Raw genomic sequence first — 17,330 nt, 5'->3', positions numbered from 1 at the left:
CCATTTATTTGACAGAGAGAGACAATGAGAGAGGAAACACAAGCAGGGGGAGTGGGACAGGGAGAAGCAGGCCCCCCGCAGAGCAGGGAGCCCGATGCGGGGCTCGATCCCAAGACCCTGGGACCACGACCTGAGCTGAAGGCAGACGCCTAACGACTGAGCCACCCAGGCGCCCCAATAAATAAAATCTTTAAAAAAACAAAAAAACACACCAGGTTTTGGCGTCTTCTTCCCTCAGGCCGGTCTAGTAGACCACAACTACACAGGCCCAGCCGGGACCCTGCGGAGCTTGACCACCCAGAACTGGGCGACCACGCCTACCCCCTGCGCCTGCGGACAGGCCAGCTCCGAAAAGCGCCCAGAGGACCTGCAGGCCCCGCCCCACGGGGCGGGGCCTAGAGGCTCATCGCGCCTGCGCCGAGGCCCGAGGGCGTGCTGCGCCGTTACTTTTGAAACGAGTGGCGGGGAACTGCTGTGGGCGTCTCCGCCGTCGCTCTCTGCCGGGGGGAAGCGCACTCCTTCGTCTGTAGGACTGGCCATGGCGCTGCAGCTCTCCCGGGAGCAAGGCATCACCCTGCGCGGGAGCGCCGAAACCGTGGCCGAGTTCTTCTGTAAGTCCTCCTCGCGCAGGCCGGAGGGCGGGGTGAACTGAGGCCAGGCCGCCCGGTAGGCCCGTGGCTCAGCCACGGAGGCGGGGGAAGCGGTAGGGGGCGGAGGGGAGGCCGCGAGGCCGCGAGGCCGAGAATTAAGCTCTCTCTGCCCCAGCCTCCTGCCCGGCGGGAGAATCTAGGAAGAAGCGGATGCAGACGCCGCCTCCGGGCTCCTTGCTAATGGTGGAGCTTGAGGCCTAGGGGCTGCTGAGGCCTGCGGCGCGATGTAGCCCCTCCACCTGCAGCGTTGCTTTCAACTACAGAGCCAGGCCCTTTCCGCCCGCCCCCAGCCTCCGCGACTTAAGAGGGCGTAGGGCCGGGGTGGGGGCCACGTATATTTTTAACAACCCCTCGGCCCCTCTTTGATTCTGGTATTGGCGGTGATGGACTAGATTTAGGAAACGCCATTCCGGACCAGGACAGTTGTGCCTTCTGATAGAATCTGGCAGGACTTGTGAGGAGAAAAGGAGGAAAAAGAGGGAAAGGTTTGCTGAGAGCATTGCAGAGAACAGTTAATCAGTTGCTAACTGAGATGCAAAAGCCCATTTTGACACCCTCTAACCACATAATCTGAATTGGGACTTGGATTACAGTGAGTTGTAGTACTACTTTGACAGTAGATTAATGCCGTTTGGCGCTTTTCTCTTTTTTTGCCACAGAAATGCAGGTATCGTGTTCTCTCTTAATTAGAAGCAAGGTTTTAAGAATGTTTAATGCCACTTTTTACCTACTCTGCTTTCAGCAAAACACCCACAAACACGTTAAGGCATTTATGGTTTTATACCATTAATGAAACGTAGCCACATCTAAATATGTTTTATTTTCCAGAGTTACAAAGTGATAATGACTTTTCTTTAACATTCCTTTTGTTTCCAGCATTTGGCATCAACAGCATTTTATATCAGCGTGGCATATATCCATCTGAAACCTTTACTAGAGTGCAGAAATATGGACTCACCTTGCTTGTAACAACTGATCCTGAGCTCATAAAATACCTAAATAATGTGGTGGAACCGCCGAAAAGTATTTAATTGTTGCAAACCATTTTGAGTTTTGCAGGCCTTGTAGAAACCCATATTTTCTGGCATCTTGGTGGTCATTTTTCAGCTCTGTACAAAAAGGTATAAAACACTACAGCCTCAAATATAGTGATTCTTAATTGGAAGGAAGCAAATAATATATAAATTGAAAGAAAGTCCACCCTTCCCATACTGCAGTTTGAGTGGGTTGAATATTTTGATATTAGGAATCTGATATGGCTTCACAAAACTGTCTCCATCAACTTCCTTAGAAATGATTTTTGCAGTTCATGTAGCCAGATGGAACAAGTTGGAATTTTCTGTCCTTATGATGGTGTTCACTATCGGAGAAAAATCCACTGTATATTTTTAACATATATTTTCTGTAACTGCCTAGAGTTTAAAGCCATCATTACTTAAAGGAAAATAAAATTGGATCCAACCTGGAAACTAAACTTAAAGAAAAGAACTACTAAGTAATAGAGCAACCAGTAGAGTTTTATTTTTTATATATTTCCATTTGTCTTTTTTAAAATCCTGCCTTTAATCAGTAAGCCTTTTCTATCTGAACACTCACTGTTTTTCTTTAGCTCAAGAAATTACTGTATTGAATCAATACTTGTTCTCCATCTATTCCTTTTTCCCCTCATATTTTTCTCTACTTAGGATTCTCACTTCTAATTTTTCTGTTGTAGGATGTTTCTCCCTAGCTCCCCATTTGATCTTCCAAAACTAGTTCCAAAAAACACTAGTCATCTTTTTTTCTTAATTCATGAGTCAAATATATTTCTTTGTATCAAGTAGCTTTATTTTTAAAATTAGATTAATTGGGTTTTTTTTTTTGGATTATCTTCAGGGCTAAAAAGTAAGATTATTAGTAAGCAACTAATAATCTATATCATCTTAATTTGATGGAGAAGCAAGCCCCACCTAAGCTACTGGTTTTTGGGTTGTCTCCTTTAAGACTACACTGAGGATATTTCTTCACCTTGGATGTATGCAGACCTTCCTATTTAATTTCTCCCTTTTATTTTAGTTAAAATGGAGGAATTGCTCTTCTTAGAGGCAAATTGTTCAATCTGAATCCCCATTCTTCTAGCCTTAAGGATTTTATCCTAGTTCTTCTCTGGTATTTTTGATTTCTTTGTTTTGATCTCTCTTCAGTTTTAAAAGAAAAAAATTTCCACCCACCCCAAATCCTTAAGTTACTACCCAATTTCTTCCTTTTCAGAGCTAAATTGAGAAAAAGTTGATATATGTCAAGAAAAAGTTGATACATACGACAGCCCGTGTCTAGCAAGTGGCTATTTTTGTACTGCCTGCAAACTAAGAATGTTTTCAGATTTTTTTTTTTTTTTAAGATTTTATTTATTTGAGAGAGAGAATGAGATAGAGCATGAGAGGGGGGAGGGTCAGAGGGAGAAGCAGACTCCCTGCTGAGCAGGGAGCCCGATGCGGGACTCGATCCCGGGACTCCAGGATCATGACCTGAGCCGAAGGCAGTCGCTTAACCAACTGAGCCACCCAGGCGCCCTGTTTTCAGATTTTTAAAGGGCTGTTTTTTAAAGACTATGCAACAGAGACCTAGGTGGCCCACAAACCCTAAATATTACAAAATTGTTTTGTCTCTTAAAAAAAGAAAAAAAAAACACTACAGATTCCTGAGTATACTATCCCAATTTCCAAGATTAATTCAGGGCTTGTCCTGAGGCCCTCTTCTCACTATAATCTCTCTCTAGGATGATCTCTGACATGTACATAGCTTCACTAACAACCTTGGTGTAGTTGACTCACAAATGTACATCCAACCCAATTCTCCTAATTGTGCTCATATATTTCGTGGCTCCGTTGATATCTTCATCTGGCTATCCCAGTGATACCTGAAAACTAAACTTAAGGCGCTCCTGGCTGGCTCAGTCAATGGAGCATGCAACTCTTGATCTCGAGATATTAAGTTCCAGCCTCATGTTGGGTGTGGAGATTACTTAAAAATAAAATCTTAAAACTTAAGCATCATCTCCCATTTGCATTCTTTTTCTCAGTGAATGGATCAGCCATCCAACTAGCGATATAAACTAGGAAGTTGGGAGCTATCTCAGTCTTTCTTCTTGCTTACTCATAAGTAGTCAATAAATCCTAACAGTTTTAACCATGAAGTCTCTTGAATCTATCTGCTGATCCATCTCTACCAGCTTATCCTTCTCTAAGCCTTCATTACCTCTTGCTTGAATTGCTAATTCATTGGTGTCTCTAGATCCCCTCTTTACCTCTACTCTGCTTTCCACATCACAGCCAGAAGGATAGTTCTGAAATACAAATTTAATTACATCACACCATACTTCAAATACAGTAATGACTTCCCTGGTTCTTGAAGTGTAACTTCTTTAATTTGGCCCATATGGCCTTGCATAGTCTGACCCCTGTGTATCCTACACAAACTGACCTTGTTCATTCTCCCCTTTCTTTACTGCAGTTGTATTACCCTTCTTTCAATCCTCTGGTCAGATGCTCTTCCCTTTTCAATATTTAAGACCTGTACCCTTTTGCATATTTAATGGTAATTTATTTGTAGAACTGAAGTCAAGTGAGAACTCCCTGAGTGAGTCCAATTTTCCTCTCTTATGCTCTCATTGCATCACATACTGCACCTTCATAGCGTTTATCACAATTAGAATCTTATATTTATCGGTGCAGTGATTAGATTAATGGCCATCTCCTGCATCTTACTTGGATTAGGGTGTACTTCCTGTTTTCTACTCTGTCTTCAGCACTCAGTACTATATCTGGTACAAATACTGAGAATTTGAAAACAGGAGCTAGGTTATTGTGGGGCAGGTTTTCTGTACAGGTTGGCAGAGTTCCAAAATACTAGCGGTAGGAATTTGCTGAGGATAGAAAGTGAGACCTGGGAAGAGAGTTGTTTTGTAATGCAGTGAAACAAAAAAGATTCCTTGTTATGTATTGCAGATTGGTTATACAAGTGTTCAGTTCAGAAACTGGTGGTTGTCATCTCAAATATTAAAAGTGGTGAAGTCCTTGAAAGGTGGCAATTTGATATTGAGTGTGACAAGACTGCCAAAGATGACAGGTAAGTATGAAGTAAATTGCTTCCATTTTTACAGATCTTTTTCCAAAACTGTTTTCTTCTACTAGATGAGTTCTACTTATATTGAACTAGTTTCATATAAAGTAGTTTGTTTCTAAGTATGTTAGATGTGATCTTTAATCTCCTGTGGAGAAGGATTGGGCTCACAAATTGTGCTCACGAAAGAATTTTGCCTATCACGGACTTTTAACATAATTGCGCTTAGGCTAAATCCATAAATTTCAAACTTTAGTGTTTATGATGCTATATGTAAAGCTACCATGCTGTCCGTCCTAGGTGGGCCATTTCATGAATTGTAGAAAGGTACTTTTAACCATGAAGTATTATCCTAGACTTTCTCCCAGCTTACTGTGCAGCTCTACTGTATTTCATTTAATGCTACAAACTTCTTAGACACTCCCCCTTTTTTTTTTTTTAGGATTTTATTTATTTATTTAATAGAGCATGCGAGAGAGGGAACATAAACGGGGAGTGGGAGAGGGAGAAGCAGGCTTCCCGCCAAGCAGGGAGCCCGATGTGGGGCTCAATCCCAGGACCCGGGAATCATGACCTGAGCCAAAGGCAGTCGCTTAACTACCTGAGCCACCCAGGCGCCCCTCCTTAGACACTTATTAAACTGAAGTTTTTAGATTATCTGGATGGGAGATGCCCATCATTATATGCTAATTTCTAGCATCGTCCTAGGCATGCTTACCTGTAAACTCTGAACTATCTCTCATAATGAAATGATGGAGTTTGCTCCTGAAGCCTTTGGTCTGTTTTAGAAAATGTTTAATTATTAACGCCATACACGATTAACATCTTATTTGAGGCAATAGGAAATTAGACATTTAGGCATTACTAAAAATGCCAAAATGATTATACCGATTCAATATTTTAGATACTGCTTGTTATCTTTATTTTAAGACATGCTGAAGCTTTCCTGACTTGAAGTACTTGGCAGGTTTTCTAGTCATCTGTTATTTAATGACCTGATACTAAGAACAACCCTAAAAAATGATTGGAAGGATAAATGAAATAATAGAGATACATATTGGGCCTACTAAGTTTCTTAAGGACATATATTTATTTTCATTTAAAAAAAAACTCCTTTTGAATGCATTACTTATTTGATTTTGGAAGCATTTAATCAGATAAATAATCTTACCTGTGTTTCAAAGAACTTGTTAAAACTTAAAATGAATTAATTGGTTTCTTTGATAGTGCACCCAGAGAAAAGTCTCAGAAAGCTATCCAAGATGAAATCCGTTCAGTGATCAGACAGATCACAGCTACGGTGACATTTCTGCCACTATTGGAAGTTTCTTGTAAGTATTATACAACTTCACACTGGCTTAAATTTGTTGTGGAAAAGACTAAGCTACTACTTTAAGAATTAACGCGCTCATTAAGTTTTTTCTTAATTATAAATGTCATGTTATATGAATGAGAAAAGTGTGATAAAGCTAAAGTAATGCTATTTGCATTTTATTTACAAGTGCTGAAAAGGAAAGCAATGAAAGTATTCTACAGTACTCACTCTTGAATATTTTGATGTAATTTCTTTCATTATTTTTATTTTCTACACATTTCTATGTATATAATTAAGATTTATAGCTATAATTGTGTCTTTGTTTTCTTAGTTACTCCTTCATTCATCAGATATATCCTAAATACCTACTACATGCCAGATGCTGTTCTGGGCACTGGGATACAGCTGTCACAGAACCAAGGTATTATCTTTTCTATGGCTTAGATTCATGCTGTCTCATGATTAATTGTATACTTTCTGCAAATATTTTTAGTGGTTTTCTCTTTAAAAAAAAAAAAAACTTGAGTTTTTCATAAAGTAAAAGGAGTACAGTGTTTTCTGTACTAAAATTTCCATTGAGGAAAAGCAATTAGTTAATATAATTGATTAGAGATCAAGGTAAACTAGCTTTTCTGACACTATAGATGGTTCAAATGTGAAAGACACAGGAAGGGTGGTTGTACTTTAGAAAAAAATAATTGTACTTTAATGATCTTATCCCCAATTTAGGTTCATTTGATCTACTGATACATACAGACAAAGATTTGGTTGTACCTGAAAAATGGGAAGAGTCGGGACCACAGTTTATTACCAATTCTGAGGAAGTCCGTCCCTTCGTTCATTTACTACTACAATCCACAAAGTAAATAGCATGGTGGCCTACAAAATTCCTGTCAATGACTGAGGATAAGATAAGGACAGTGATGTACTTATAACTCTCAGATGTGGTTTTCCTGAAACCAAGTCAACTATAGTTGATACATTTTGTTTCACTGGTTAATTTTTAGATGGGGAAAACTTAACATTATACTTCTATTGAACTGTGCATAATTGTTCCATTTTTTGGTACCTGTATGACTTTATACAGGGTTGGTATAAATTATTGCACATTGTTCAGAAGGGAACTAGCAGATTACATCAGCATTGTTAATGTCAATTCCTTTAAAGGTGGTAACTGTAGATGGAAAGCTTTTGCCATAAAGCTAAATGCCTTCTTAAACCTTTTGGTCAAGTACCTTGATTCGGAATATAGGTAGGCAGATATTTAAATATAAAATACAGCAAAAGAAGTCCGAATATTCAGAGTCTTTGTTTAGATCCTGAAATTATCTAATGATAATCTGTAAGTAATGAAATACTGCTCCTGTTAGGTCCTTTTGCCATTTATTTTATTTGTATATTTTCCATATTAAAAGCATTTCCAGTTATTTGATTTTAATTTATATAACTTGAACTTACAAAGCTATGTATATTGCCACTGTTTAAATTCCTGTGATACAGAACACTTAAATTTTTTTTTTATGTTTTATAAAATCAAGCTTTAAATGATGTAATAAAGTTAAGTATGTATATTTTAATTTGTCTTAACATATTTTTATATTGGTGTGGTATTAACACAGTTAAATAGTAGGATGGATTCAGTATAGCAAATAATATCTTGTACCTACCAGGGCCTAAGAATACAAACTTGAGTCAGTCTGGAGGTGCTTTCAATTTAATGGACAAGCTTTGATTATACCCCTTTAATCTTATAACTGTGGACTTAAAATAAGCATCATTCTTTGTATAAAATAATACATGTCATTTGGAATTAATTCATTTTAGCATATGTTGGGCTGTAGAACTTTTCTATACTCCTAGCCTTATTGCTAGCCTAGTCTTCCTTATTTTGCCAAGGTCAGTTGAAGGCAGACTTCTAAAAAGTCTCTTCTAATCTCTGTTCTAAATCTTATCTCATTTTGTAATAATTAAGTGCTTAGTATCAGGCACTGTTCTAAGCTCTTTATATGTATTAACTCGTTAATCTTCACTATAAAGTAAAAACACATAGCCTGTATCCATTCCTTCAAAAATTACAAAGTGAACACCTGTTAACGTGCCAAGTATTGGGATGAATGAAACAGGGTCCTGGCCTTTCTGAAGTTTGAGATATGAAGGAGAGGAAAGTACATGGCAAGCTTCCAAGAAGTAACTACACAGATTTATCACATATGTATTTGTCTTTGTTATTTCACCTGAATGATCTGTTTGATCCTGTTGCCTGCCTGTTAAGAATAAAGGGCAATTCTCTCACTACAAGACAAGTGTAGGTCCCCGTATTTGATGATGGGTGTAGTGAATGCTGTTGCGAAAGCCCATTCCCTTGAGAGTTGAAGCTATCTAATTTTAGAGGTCCACCCACAACTCTTGCCTGAATAAGAAAAGTAGTTATGCAGAAATGGAAATGATTTTGAATTAGGTATGGTCAAGAGTCTGGTTTTCCAACATGAGATATAGTACAAAGTGGTCACTAGTAAGATTAAAACATTTGAATTCTTGGCTGTACATAACCTTCATAACATGACACATTAGGTTGAGAAAGAAAGCAGAAATGGAAGTTCAGTAAAAATATGGAGAGAGTTGAAAATTCTGAAACTACTTTTGGGACAAAAGTTTGAAATTCTTTTCAGAAAGCAGTAACTGCTTTAGGAAACACAATGCCTCTGCTAAATGGCCGGAAATAATGTGGTTCTTCCCCCACAAAAGCTCACTGGTAGCAACTTTCTTAATATATCATTGATAATACTTAAATTTCTGTCATTTGTGTTTTTATTTACCAAATTAAATGACCCTAATATTATCACTTTTAATTTGTGATTTCTAACATTGCTAATTTCCCCCCTTATAGATTATGTATCATTTAAGAAATACAAATACAAAGCTATGAGCTTTGTTGGTAAAGCTCAATTGGAAAAGCTTTGGCCTATGGCTCCAGCTAAACTTGTCCTGCCTTCTTTCCTCTACCTTGAAGCTCACCTTAGGAGGGAGATATTTAAACCAACAGGTTCAAGAATTGGGAATGACTGATGAGTACTGGGTGTTACATGTAGGTGATGAATCACTAAATTCTCCTGAAACTAATATTACAGTATATGTTAATTAAGTAGAATTTAAATAAAGATTTGGAAGGAAAAAAAAAAACAAAACGTGCGTGACTTCCATACCATGTGAAACAGAGAAGCCAAGATTCCAAGAGAGTCTGATAGGCCTCTGATAGGCCTGGCCTGGACTCTGACTCGGTTTTGCTTACCATAGGTACAGGAATGAAAACAACATGTTCCGATTGGGCCTGTCGAGGTCTGAAACAGAGCCCCAGATGGGACTGAACCACACCCGGTCTTCAGGACTCTTCTCCCAGTGTCATCAATTGGACAGGGAAGTCAAGCCTGGATGGGAATTTTACACAGAGGTATAACGATCTCATGTTTTAGTTGGCTTTCGCTTCATAGCAAACAACCATAGAATAACCGTAAGCATTTTTTTTTTTCCTGTAAGTCTGTGGATTATCTGGGGTGCTTGTTTTATTCTCATGCAAATCTGCAGGTCACATGTTTCATTCTACCACTGAAGGGGCAAGAGCTAGCCAGGACTTTTAAAGCTTAGTTTCCAAACTTTGACACTGACATTTTTGCCCACATTCCACTGATTTTGGCCAAGTCTTGTGGCTGAGCCAAACTTCAGTGGGGCAGGGAAGTATACTCCTCCCATGGAGTTGGGGAAAGGGGTATGTGAAAATGTGATGAAAGTGATAATATTATTATTAGACAGGACAGATCAGAATAGCTATAATGCCGCATTGTAACTCATTTTCCACCAGATGTCACTAATGCTGCAATATTCAAATTAAGGTGAACTTTTGACTTTAAAGGCTGTAATATTCAGCTTTTCTTATTGGAAATTAACAGTGGGATTTCTGGCTACAAAAATATAGACATCCAAGGAAGGAAATACAGCATCTGTAATTGGCTAAGCACTTCACATGAATTATTTAATTTAATTCTCATGCTTTAGTGCACAAGTAGAATTGCGGAATCAGCGGGCGTGCAAACTGCACTACATTTTTTAGAGTTTAGATGGTCTCTTCTGTCCATGACCAAGGAAGCTCATCTGGCTCCTCAGCAAGCACATCAAAAGGAGTGTTTCTTCACCCGTTTCCTAATGGCTCTTACCTTTGACATCCTCTTAGCAATTGAGTGTCCAGAGCAAACTGGTTTTCATTTACTCCGCTTTACAAAACTCTACGTCTCTTTGGGTGCATTTGTATTTACACTTTCCTCAGATGACTTCCTGTAACTTATCCATATTGTGCAAAGAATAAATCAAGTGTGCCTTTGTGAGCAGTTGTGAAACACTTTACCCACTAGTCAAAAGAATTGTTCGTTAAGTAACCTCAGTTACTCTTTAGGGAATTAATTTTTGGCTAAAGTTGTAAATAATAATTTCTTATTCTTGTTTTAATTAAATATGTGAAATTAGATTTTAAGTTATTTTGTTCAGTGTAACCGTGATAAAAATTTGTGTTGGAATAACTATGGAATAGAAATGCTGCTAAATTCCAAATTTTATGAGCTACATTTTCTAAGAACAGATCTTTAAAGATCTTTCCATTCTTCACGAACATGGCTTTGAAAGCCAGCAGTATTAACTGATGCTTATTAAAAAAAATCTAGTTGGGAAAGCTACTTAATCTTCATTAGAGTTGACAGTGCTGTTCCAATCTGGCAAAAACACTGTAGCCTTAGCAACAAAACTATTAGAAAAGGCCTAGAGAGAAAAATGTCAAGAGTTGACCCTCTGATTACACAAGTCAGTTTATGTTACCGTTTCACCTATTTTTGTGCTCTTACCATTTGATCTATTTTTATACTAGAGAAACATCATTTCATTTATTTGTATAAAGTCCATTGTCATCTGCGTTTATCTGCACCATTTTGCTATGCAAGCTTGTTTGCACAAAGGTACACATCCTATCAAAATCTTTATTGTTTTGGCATTTTATCTGTGCTGAAAAAGGCCTCTGAATATAAGCACGACCGCTCAGGCTCCACTTCCATGCAAGGGAAAGATGCCAAACCTCTTTAAAAACTATAGATAGGGACATGCCCAGTGGATACCTAGACATGGATGTGAATTTCTTTCTGAATGGCAGTCTCGCTGACTCACACGCATTTCCTTTAATCCTCACAACAACCCTAGGAAGGTTATTGTTGCCATTTTACACACGTAAAACCTGAGATTCAGGGAGCCTAGGTAATTTGCCCAACTTCAAACATCCAGAATCTGTCCCCAGGCCCGACCCCAAGGCCAATATTCTTTCTAGTATATCTCCTTGCTTCTCAGAGACTAGGGAACAAAGGAGGGTGCCCCTGCTCCAGTGTGCACAGACTCAGCCAAAAAGACTAGACTGCTACATGACTCTAACCCCAAGTTGGGGAAGGAGAACTCAACAGTATTTTGAGTATCAAGTTTCATTAATTTTTTAAAAAACACTTTTTCATAACAAGCGATCATTAAATGTTTATATACACACAGTATTTTGCTGTACCATAGCTGCATGCATCTTCTTCCATCAACATTTTCTTCTCTCATTCTTTCACTTGTTTTTGTAACTACATGCTGTGTTGGAATTTGAACGAGTGAGAAATAGAGGAGACAGAAGGCGATTGAGATGTATGTTATCATCCAAATCATGGGGTTCCCTAGCAAAGCTGGGTAGAGTGAGGCTTAGATCTCAAGCAGAAACAGGGTTTGCTACTACACCTCAAGAAATGAGCCGGGAATGGCCAGGCAACTGCAGGCATCCTCGCGCAAGCCCACTCCAACATGGGAGCAAGAAGCCCTGCGTCCTGAACGCCAAGGGCACAATAAGAAAGCACTTGACTCGAACTCCTATAAGTCTTAGAAAGGTCTTTTCTCTGTTGCTTGGAATGGTGTGAGAGAGACAGTGGAGAGAGGGGCCCCAGATCTCTGCCCAACACCACCTTCTGTCATCAGGATTGGAATGGAGACCTGGAGAGTGGAGTAGCATGCATCCCTCTCGTTGAATATTTGCCAGCTTTTTAAGCTTTTTAGTGTATTACACTGTGCGTTCCACGGGCGTCCTGTGAGTTGCTTTAGGTAGCATGCTCACGGGCATTTTTTTTTTAATTTTAGTAACTATGTATTTTAATCTGTATTCAGAAAAACGTATAACATGTTCTAACACATTACCATGAGCGAAGATTCTAAAGTCCACTCTGAATGTTTAAAGAAAAACATATCAGTATTTTGTATGGATGATGCAAATGTAGACAAGGTAAGAAGGCCGCGCACACACGATGGGAGGCTGAGAACCAATGTCGTAGCCCTTTGTGCTCCAGCCTCCGAAGGGAGCCAGGGCAGCAGTCCCCTTAGCGGAGCCGCGCCTGCTCCCGCTACTGCTGCGCTCACACACGCCTGAACTCGCCTCCTCCCCACAGAGTCCTTCTGGAACTGCTGAAGGGCATCTTGCTTTCTGCCCACAAAAGACTCCGGCCCCATGAGTCCGGTAGAACGCCATGCAGCACGCTAAGCTGAAAGTTAACTCTCCGGTCCATTTCGTATCACTAATTAGGTCCAGTCATGTTGTCCAAAGTGGCTCACCAGACTTTGATGAAATGAACACAGAGACTGTATCCACACGAAAATGTCCCAAATTTGAACAATAGGACACTCTTTGTTTATGACTCCACTTCCCCCCAAACTAAATCCCCTCACAAAAGCCCATAGAAATTAAAGTCCAAGTGCCTTCATTCTCAATCGTATACAGTTGGCTCAGTGTCACCCAGAGGCTTTTACGCAGAGCCTGGGTTCCGGTAGCTGTAGCGGTGTCCTGGGATTTCACAGGAATGGGCGTAGCTTCTTCAGCCTCTTCAAAGTTGGTTCGAACCTCGAATTAGTTCTAGTCTCCAAGGGGCCAGCAGTCACAAAAGAAACTGCATCTCCCCTATAGAAGTTGTCACAAACAGGGGCGCCTGGGTGGCTCAGTTGGTTAAGCGACTGCCTTCGGCTCAGGTCATGATCCTGGAGTCCCGGGATCGAGTCCCGCCTTGGGCTCCCTGCTCGGCAGGGAGTCTGCTTCTCCCTCTGACCCTCCCCCCTCTCATGTTCTCTCTCTCTTTCATTCTCTCTCTCAAATAAATAAATAAAATCTTTAAAAGAAAAAAAAAGTTGTCACAAACAAAACTGTGGTCCCCCAATTAAGTGAATAGGTAATGGCGTGGCAGGTAACTTAGTGCTCCCTCTATTGGAGACAGCGAGGACCTGGGAACTGTTGGGTTTCAGTCCCACGGCAAGCCAGCCAGAGGCACCCGCCTTGAGTCCACAGCCTGTGAGTCCGTATTCACTGAGCACACAGCGCCCAGCAACTGTTGTGCTTCCACAACGGTTTATGTTTAATATGTGTGTGTATTTCTTTGTGTTTGTTGTTGTTACTGTTTTGTTTTGGTGACTCGTGTGTAGTTATCTCCCATATATATTGCCTACTTTCAGGGAGTGACCTTTTCTTTTTTTTTTTTTCTTTCTATTAACATATAACGTATTATTTGTTTCAGGGGTACAGGTCTGTGATTCATCAGTCTTCCACAATTCACAGCGCTCACCATAGCACATACCCGCCCCAATGTCTATCACCCAGCCACGTCATCCCTCCCACCCCCCCACCACTCCAGCAACCCTCAGTTTATTTCCTGAGATTGAGAGTCTCTTATGGTTTGTCTCCCTCTGGTTTCATCTTGTTTCATTTTTCTCTCCCTTCCCCTATGATCCTCTGCCTTGCTTCTCAAATTTAGAGAGTGACCCTGAGACATTATTGCCTTCTTCGAAAATTTAGATATTCTGGTTTCATTTCCTTGTGTCTCGTGTCCCATGCTTTTGGCACTTTGGTGCAAGATTGTGGTCTAGAGAAAACGTCTACTCCCAAATTCCTCCGAGTGTGTTCTCTCCAGAACAGTGGAGTGAAACACATTCTCCTCTGTCAGTGCATGAGGAATGGGGTAATGAACGTCACCCTGCTCCCTTAGCACTATGTTTAACTTACTAATATGCCACGTCTTACTTGTTCTGATAGTAGTAATTGTCATCACTCTTCCATAGACTTTTCATTCCTACCTAGGCAGCTTGAGTTGGACCTGGCTAGGAAGTAGTTGACCAGAACCAAGATTCTAAGAAAATAAAATACCACGGTCGCAGTAAGAGCCAATGAGTCAGGATTACTCTTTGTCAAGAAGGAACAGAAGGATACCAAAGTTTAGCAAGACTTTAAGAAGATTCTAGACATCACAGATGAAAGTAGTCAAAAGTTAGTATTCCAAAGAGTGGCGCCATTTGAAAAGACAGAACACAAGCACAAACAAATAAAAAAGATTCCAAGACACTTAAATTAAGGGCAGAAACTTTTCTTTTCTCTCTTACTCCTTCCTGTCTCAGTAGGATCTGACCACTGGTGTAAGGAAAGAGACTGCAGCTGGGAAGGAAATGATGCCAAGAGCTGCAGCTGCAAAGAGGGTTTTTTTTTTTTTTTAACTTTTATAGTGTAAAATTAATACATACACACATTTTAAAAAACAAGCAGTACAGAGTGGTACCAAATGAAAAGTAAATTCCCTGCCTGAGCCTGTTCCCCAACTCCTCATTTCCAGCTCCCTATTTTTAAATATTTTCTGTTCTGCTGGTGGTTATCACAATACCTCTGAAACCTATGTTAATACTTTCATTTCTTGTTTTATGAACTTGAAATAGCATCTATTGAAAGATGAGAAACTTATTTCTTTTATCCATCTGCTTCTACATTTTCCAGTTACATTGTTTTGGTTTTTCTGGTTATTACCATTTTAAAGAGTATGCTTACGTCTGTATTTTGTTACATCAATTTTAGACAGTGTATCTTGATTTTTTGCTATATAAATAAATAGGTGAAAAAGATCTGTGACATTATCTCTTCCACGTCTCTGCTGCCTTAATATTCAGACTTCCATTTTTTTTATATTATCAATGTTAGTATTAGTCAGATTCTTTTACAGTTGTTGTCTTCCAAGTTTTGTTTATACGTTGATTCTACAAATTAAAATAGCATTTCCATTATTCCAATGATTAAATTACTCCTTACCGAAGGACCAAATAGCTCTACTTACTGAGAAAGAAAGGGTAATCTTATGTCATTAAAACTGAAAGATGAATGTTCCAAGTGTCAAAGTCAAGTGGGATTCCTGAAACTCAATCTTCAAGACTTTCTAGTACATTTAATTTGGTCGATGATATCTTTAATTTCCAAAAAATCTTTTTCTTTGTTCTTATTTTATAGCCACCCATTCTTTGGCTTCTTGACTCTGAAGATGTTAGTTGGTTTTGTTTTCTTAATCAGTTGTTTTTTTTTTTTCCCTGTTCTCTTACTTGTTTTCTTTAGGATTCGACTGTTACAATATCTGTTCCACTTAGACCTCCTCATTTTTGTTTTTCACTTACTCTAAATTTTCTGGGTTTTTTCCTCCCATATATGTGAGTGATGAAAAAGGTTGACCAGTATTGATAGCATGATTTGCCACTGCAGTATTAGACCTCTTTCTTGAATGAAAAGATGGATGGCAGGTTCTGTGTACATATAAGCTAGTAGTACTGTTTTAGGGTACATTTAGATATTTTGTTCACCATGTATTTTTTGCAAATTGACTTTTTAAAATACTATATTAAAATTAAAATATCATATCTTATTTACTTAGTTTTTTGGTGCACCTCAAATTTTGTGTGCCTGGTTTCACTCACTGTAGTATCTATTTGGGCCAAGGGCCTGAAAGGTTAAATGTACTTTCCAGGTATGGTCAGTAGAGGGCAGCAAAGGGTAGTGGAGTGAGCACTCGCAGCCAAGGCCTGGGCATCCCTTTTTTCCCCTCTATAGAGATAAAAACCCATCAGTGGTAGTAGAAAGTCCAGAGTGCCAGAATCAGGAGAGAAATTACTCATAGGGATACTGATCCAGAATGGGGATCAGCTGAGGAGGCACAATTCACAGCCTGGTATCTATCTTAGCGATGTGAACCACTAGACATCAGGAGGGGAATCATTCGACTTTCCCAGTCCTGACTCCTCCTACTCCCTGCCTGTCTAAAACCTCAGATCTGGCTCCGTAAAATAACAGGAGTCTCCTGTCCATCTTGGGAGCTGATGCAAACTTCCTGACTGAGAGTTAGGACATGGTACCAGCAGTGGCTAAGTGTTCCTCAACCAGCCATTTCAGGGAGGAGAGACTGAGTGGGATAGGGGCACCATAGGCAAACACTGACAGCTGATGAAAACACTCACATATGTGTCAGTTAAATAATTTGGGAGCCAACCTAAATGGGATGTGGCTTAAAATATATTTTCTTTCCTCCTCCAGAAGGAAAACATTGTTTAGGTGAGGAAAAACTATATGACTTTGAAATTAGACAAACTTGACTCTGCAGATTATTTGGTATGTGGTTCTCAGTTACTTCACTTTATTGAGCTTCAGTTTCTCCATCTATAAAATGGAAATAATGATTCTTACCTCACAAATCTGCTGCAAGCAAATGAGATGATGTCCATAAACTGCCTGGCAAAGAACTTGGCAATTTGTAGTTACTCAATTGGCATTACTACCTGTTCTCTCTCCCTGTCTTTATTCATGGGGGAATACCCATTATATTGTTGCTATTTTTGAATAAAAAGTCTCATTGTCTCCTGTAAGCATAACTAAATTATTTGAAGGATTAATCTGTTAGGTACCATACTAACATTTCTGCAGTATGATCTCATTTAATTCTCACAACAACCCTATGAAGCAGATGCTTTTATCATCATTTTGATTTTGCAGATAAGGACATTGAGACTTTAGAAGTATAACTGGTTTACCCAGTGTCATGTAGGTAGTAAATCATAAGGAAGGATTAAAACTAGGTAATTGGATTCCAGAGCTCATGCTCTCGACACTACATAATGTTTTCCAATATACACATTTAATCAAAGATTTAAAATTGTAAGGGAATAAATCAGAGAAGAAATTAAAAAATACATGGAGACAAATGAAAATGAAAACACCATGGTCCAAAAACTGGAATCCAGCAAAAGCTGTTCTATGAGGCAAGTTTATAGCAATCAAGGCCTACCTCAAGAAGCAAGAAAAACATTGAAGAAACAACCTAAACTTACACCTACAGAAGCTAGAAAAAGAACAAACAAAACCCAAAACCTAA

At 39.4% G+C, this 17,330-nt stretch overlaps 1 protein-coding gene and 1 pseudogene across 1 annotated transcript in view; both read left to right on the top strand.

Moving 5' to 3' along the window:
* The first annotated feature begins 203 nt into the window (after positions 1 to 203).
* On the top strand, positions 204 to 8,122 carry LOC135363622 (mitotic spindle assembly checkpoint protein MAD2A-like; annotated as a pseudogene).
* LOC135363536 (rho GTPase-activating protein 20-like) overlaps positions 7,140 to 17,330 on the top strand; it is a 43,133-nt gene continuing 32,942 nt past the window's right edge. The window contains exon 1 of the mRNA XM_064584018.1: positions 7,140 to 7,318. Coding sequence (XP_064440088.1) covers positions 7,140 to 7,318 — 179 coding nt within the window. The remainder of the gene's footprint in view (positions 7,319 to 17,330) is intronic.

This window comes from Mirounga angustirostris, unplaced genomic scaffold (genome assembly GCF_029215605.1).
Source record: "Mirounga angustirostris isolate CCGP_5_RB_7025 unplaced genomic scaffold, mMirAng1.0.hap1 SCAF_2, whole genome shotgun sequence".
Lineage (NCBI taxonomy): Eukaryota > Metazoa > Chordata > Mammalia > Carnivora > Phocidae > Mirounga > Mirounga angustirostris.
Note: the sequence above shows the minus strand (reverse complement) of the source record. Positions and strands in the feature narration are given on the sequence as shown.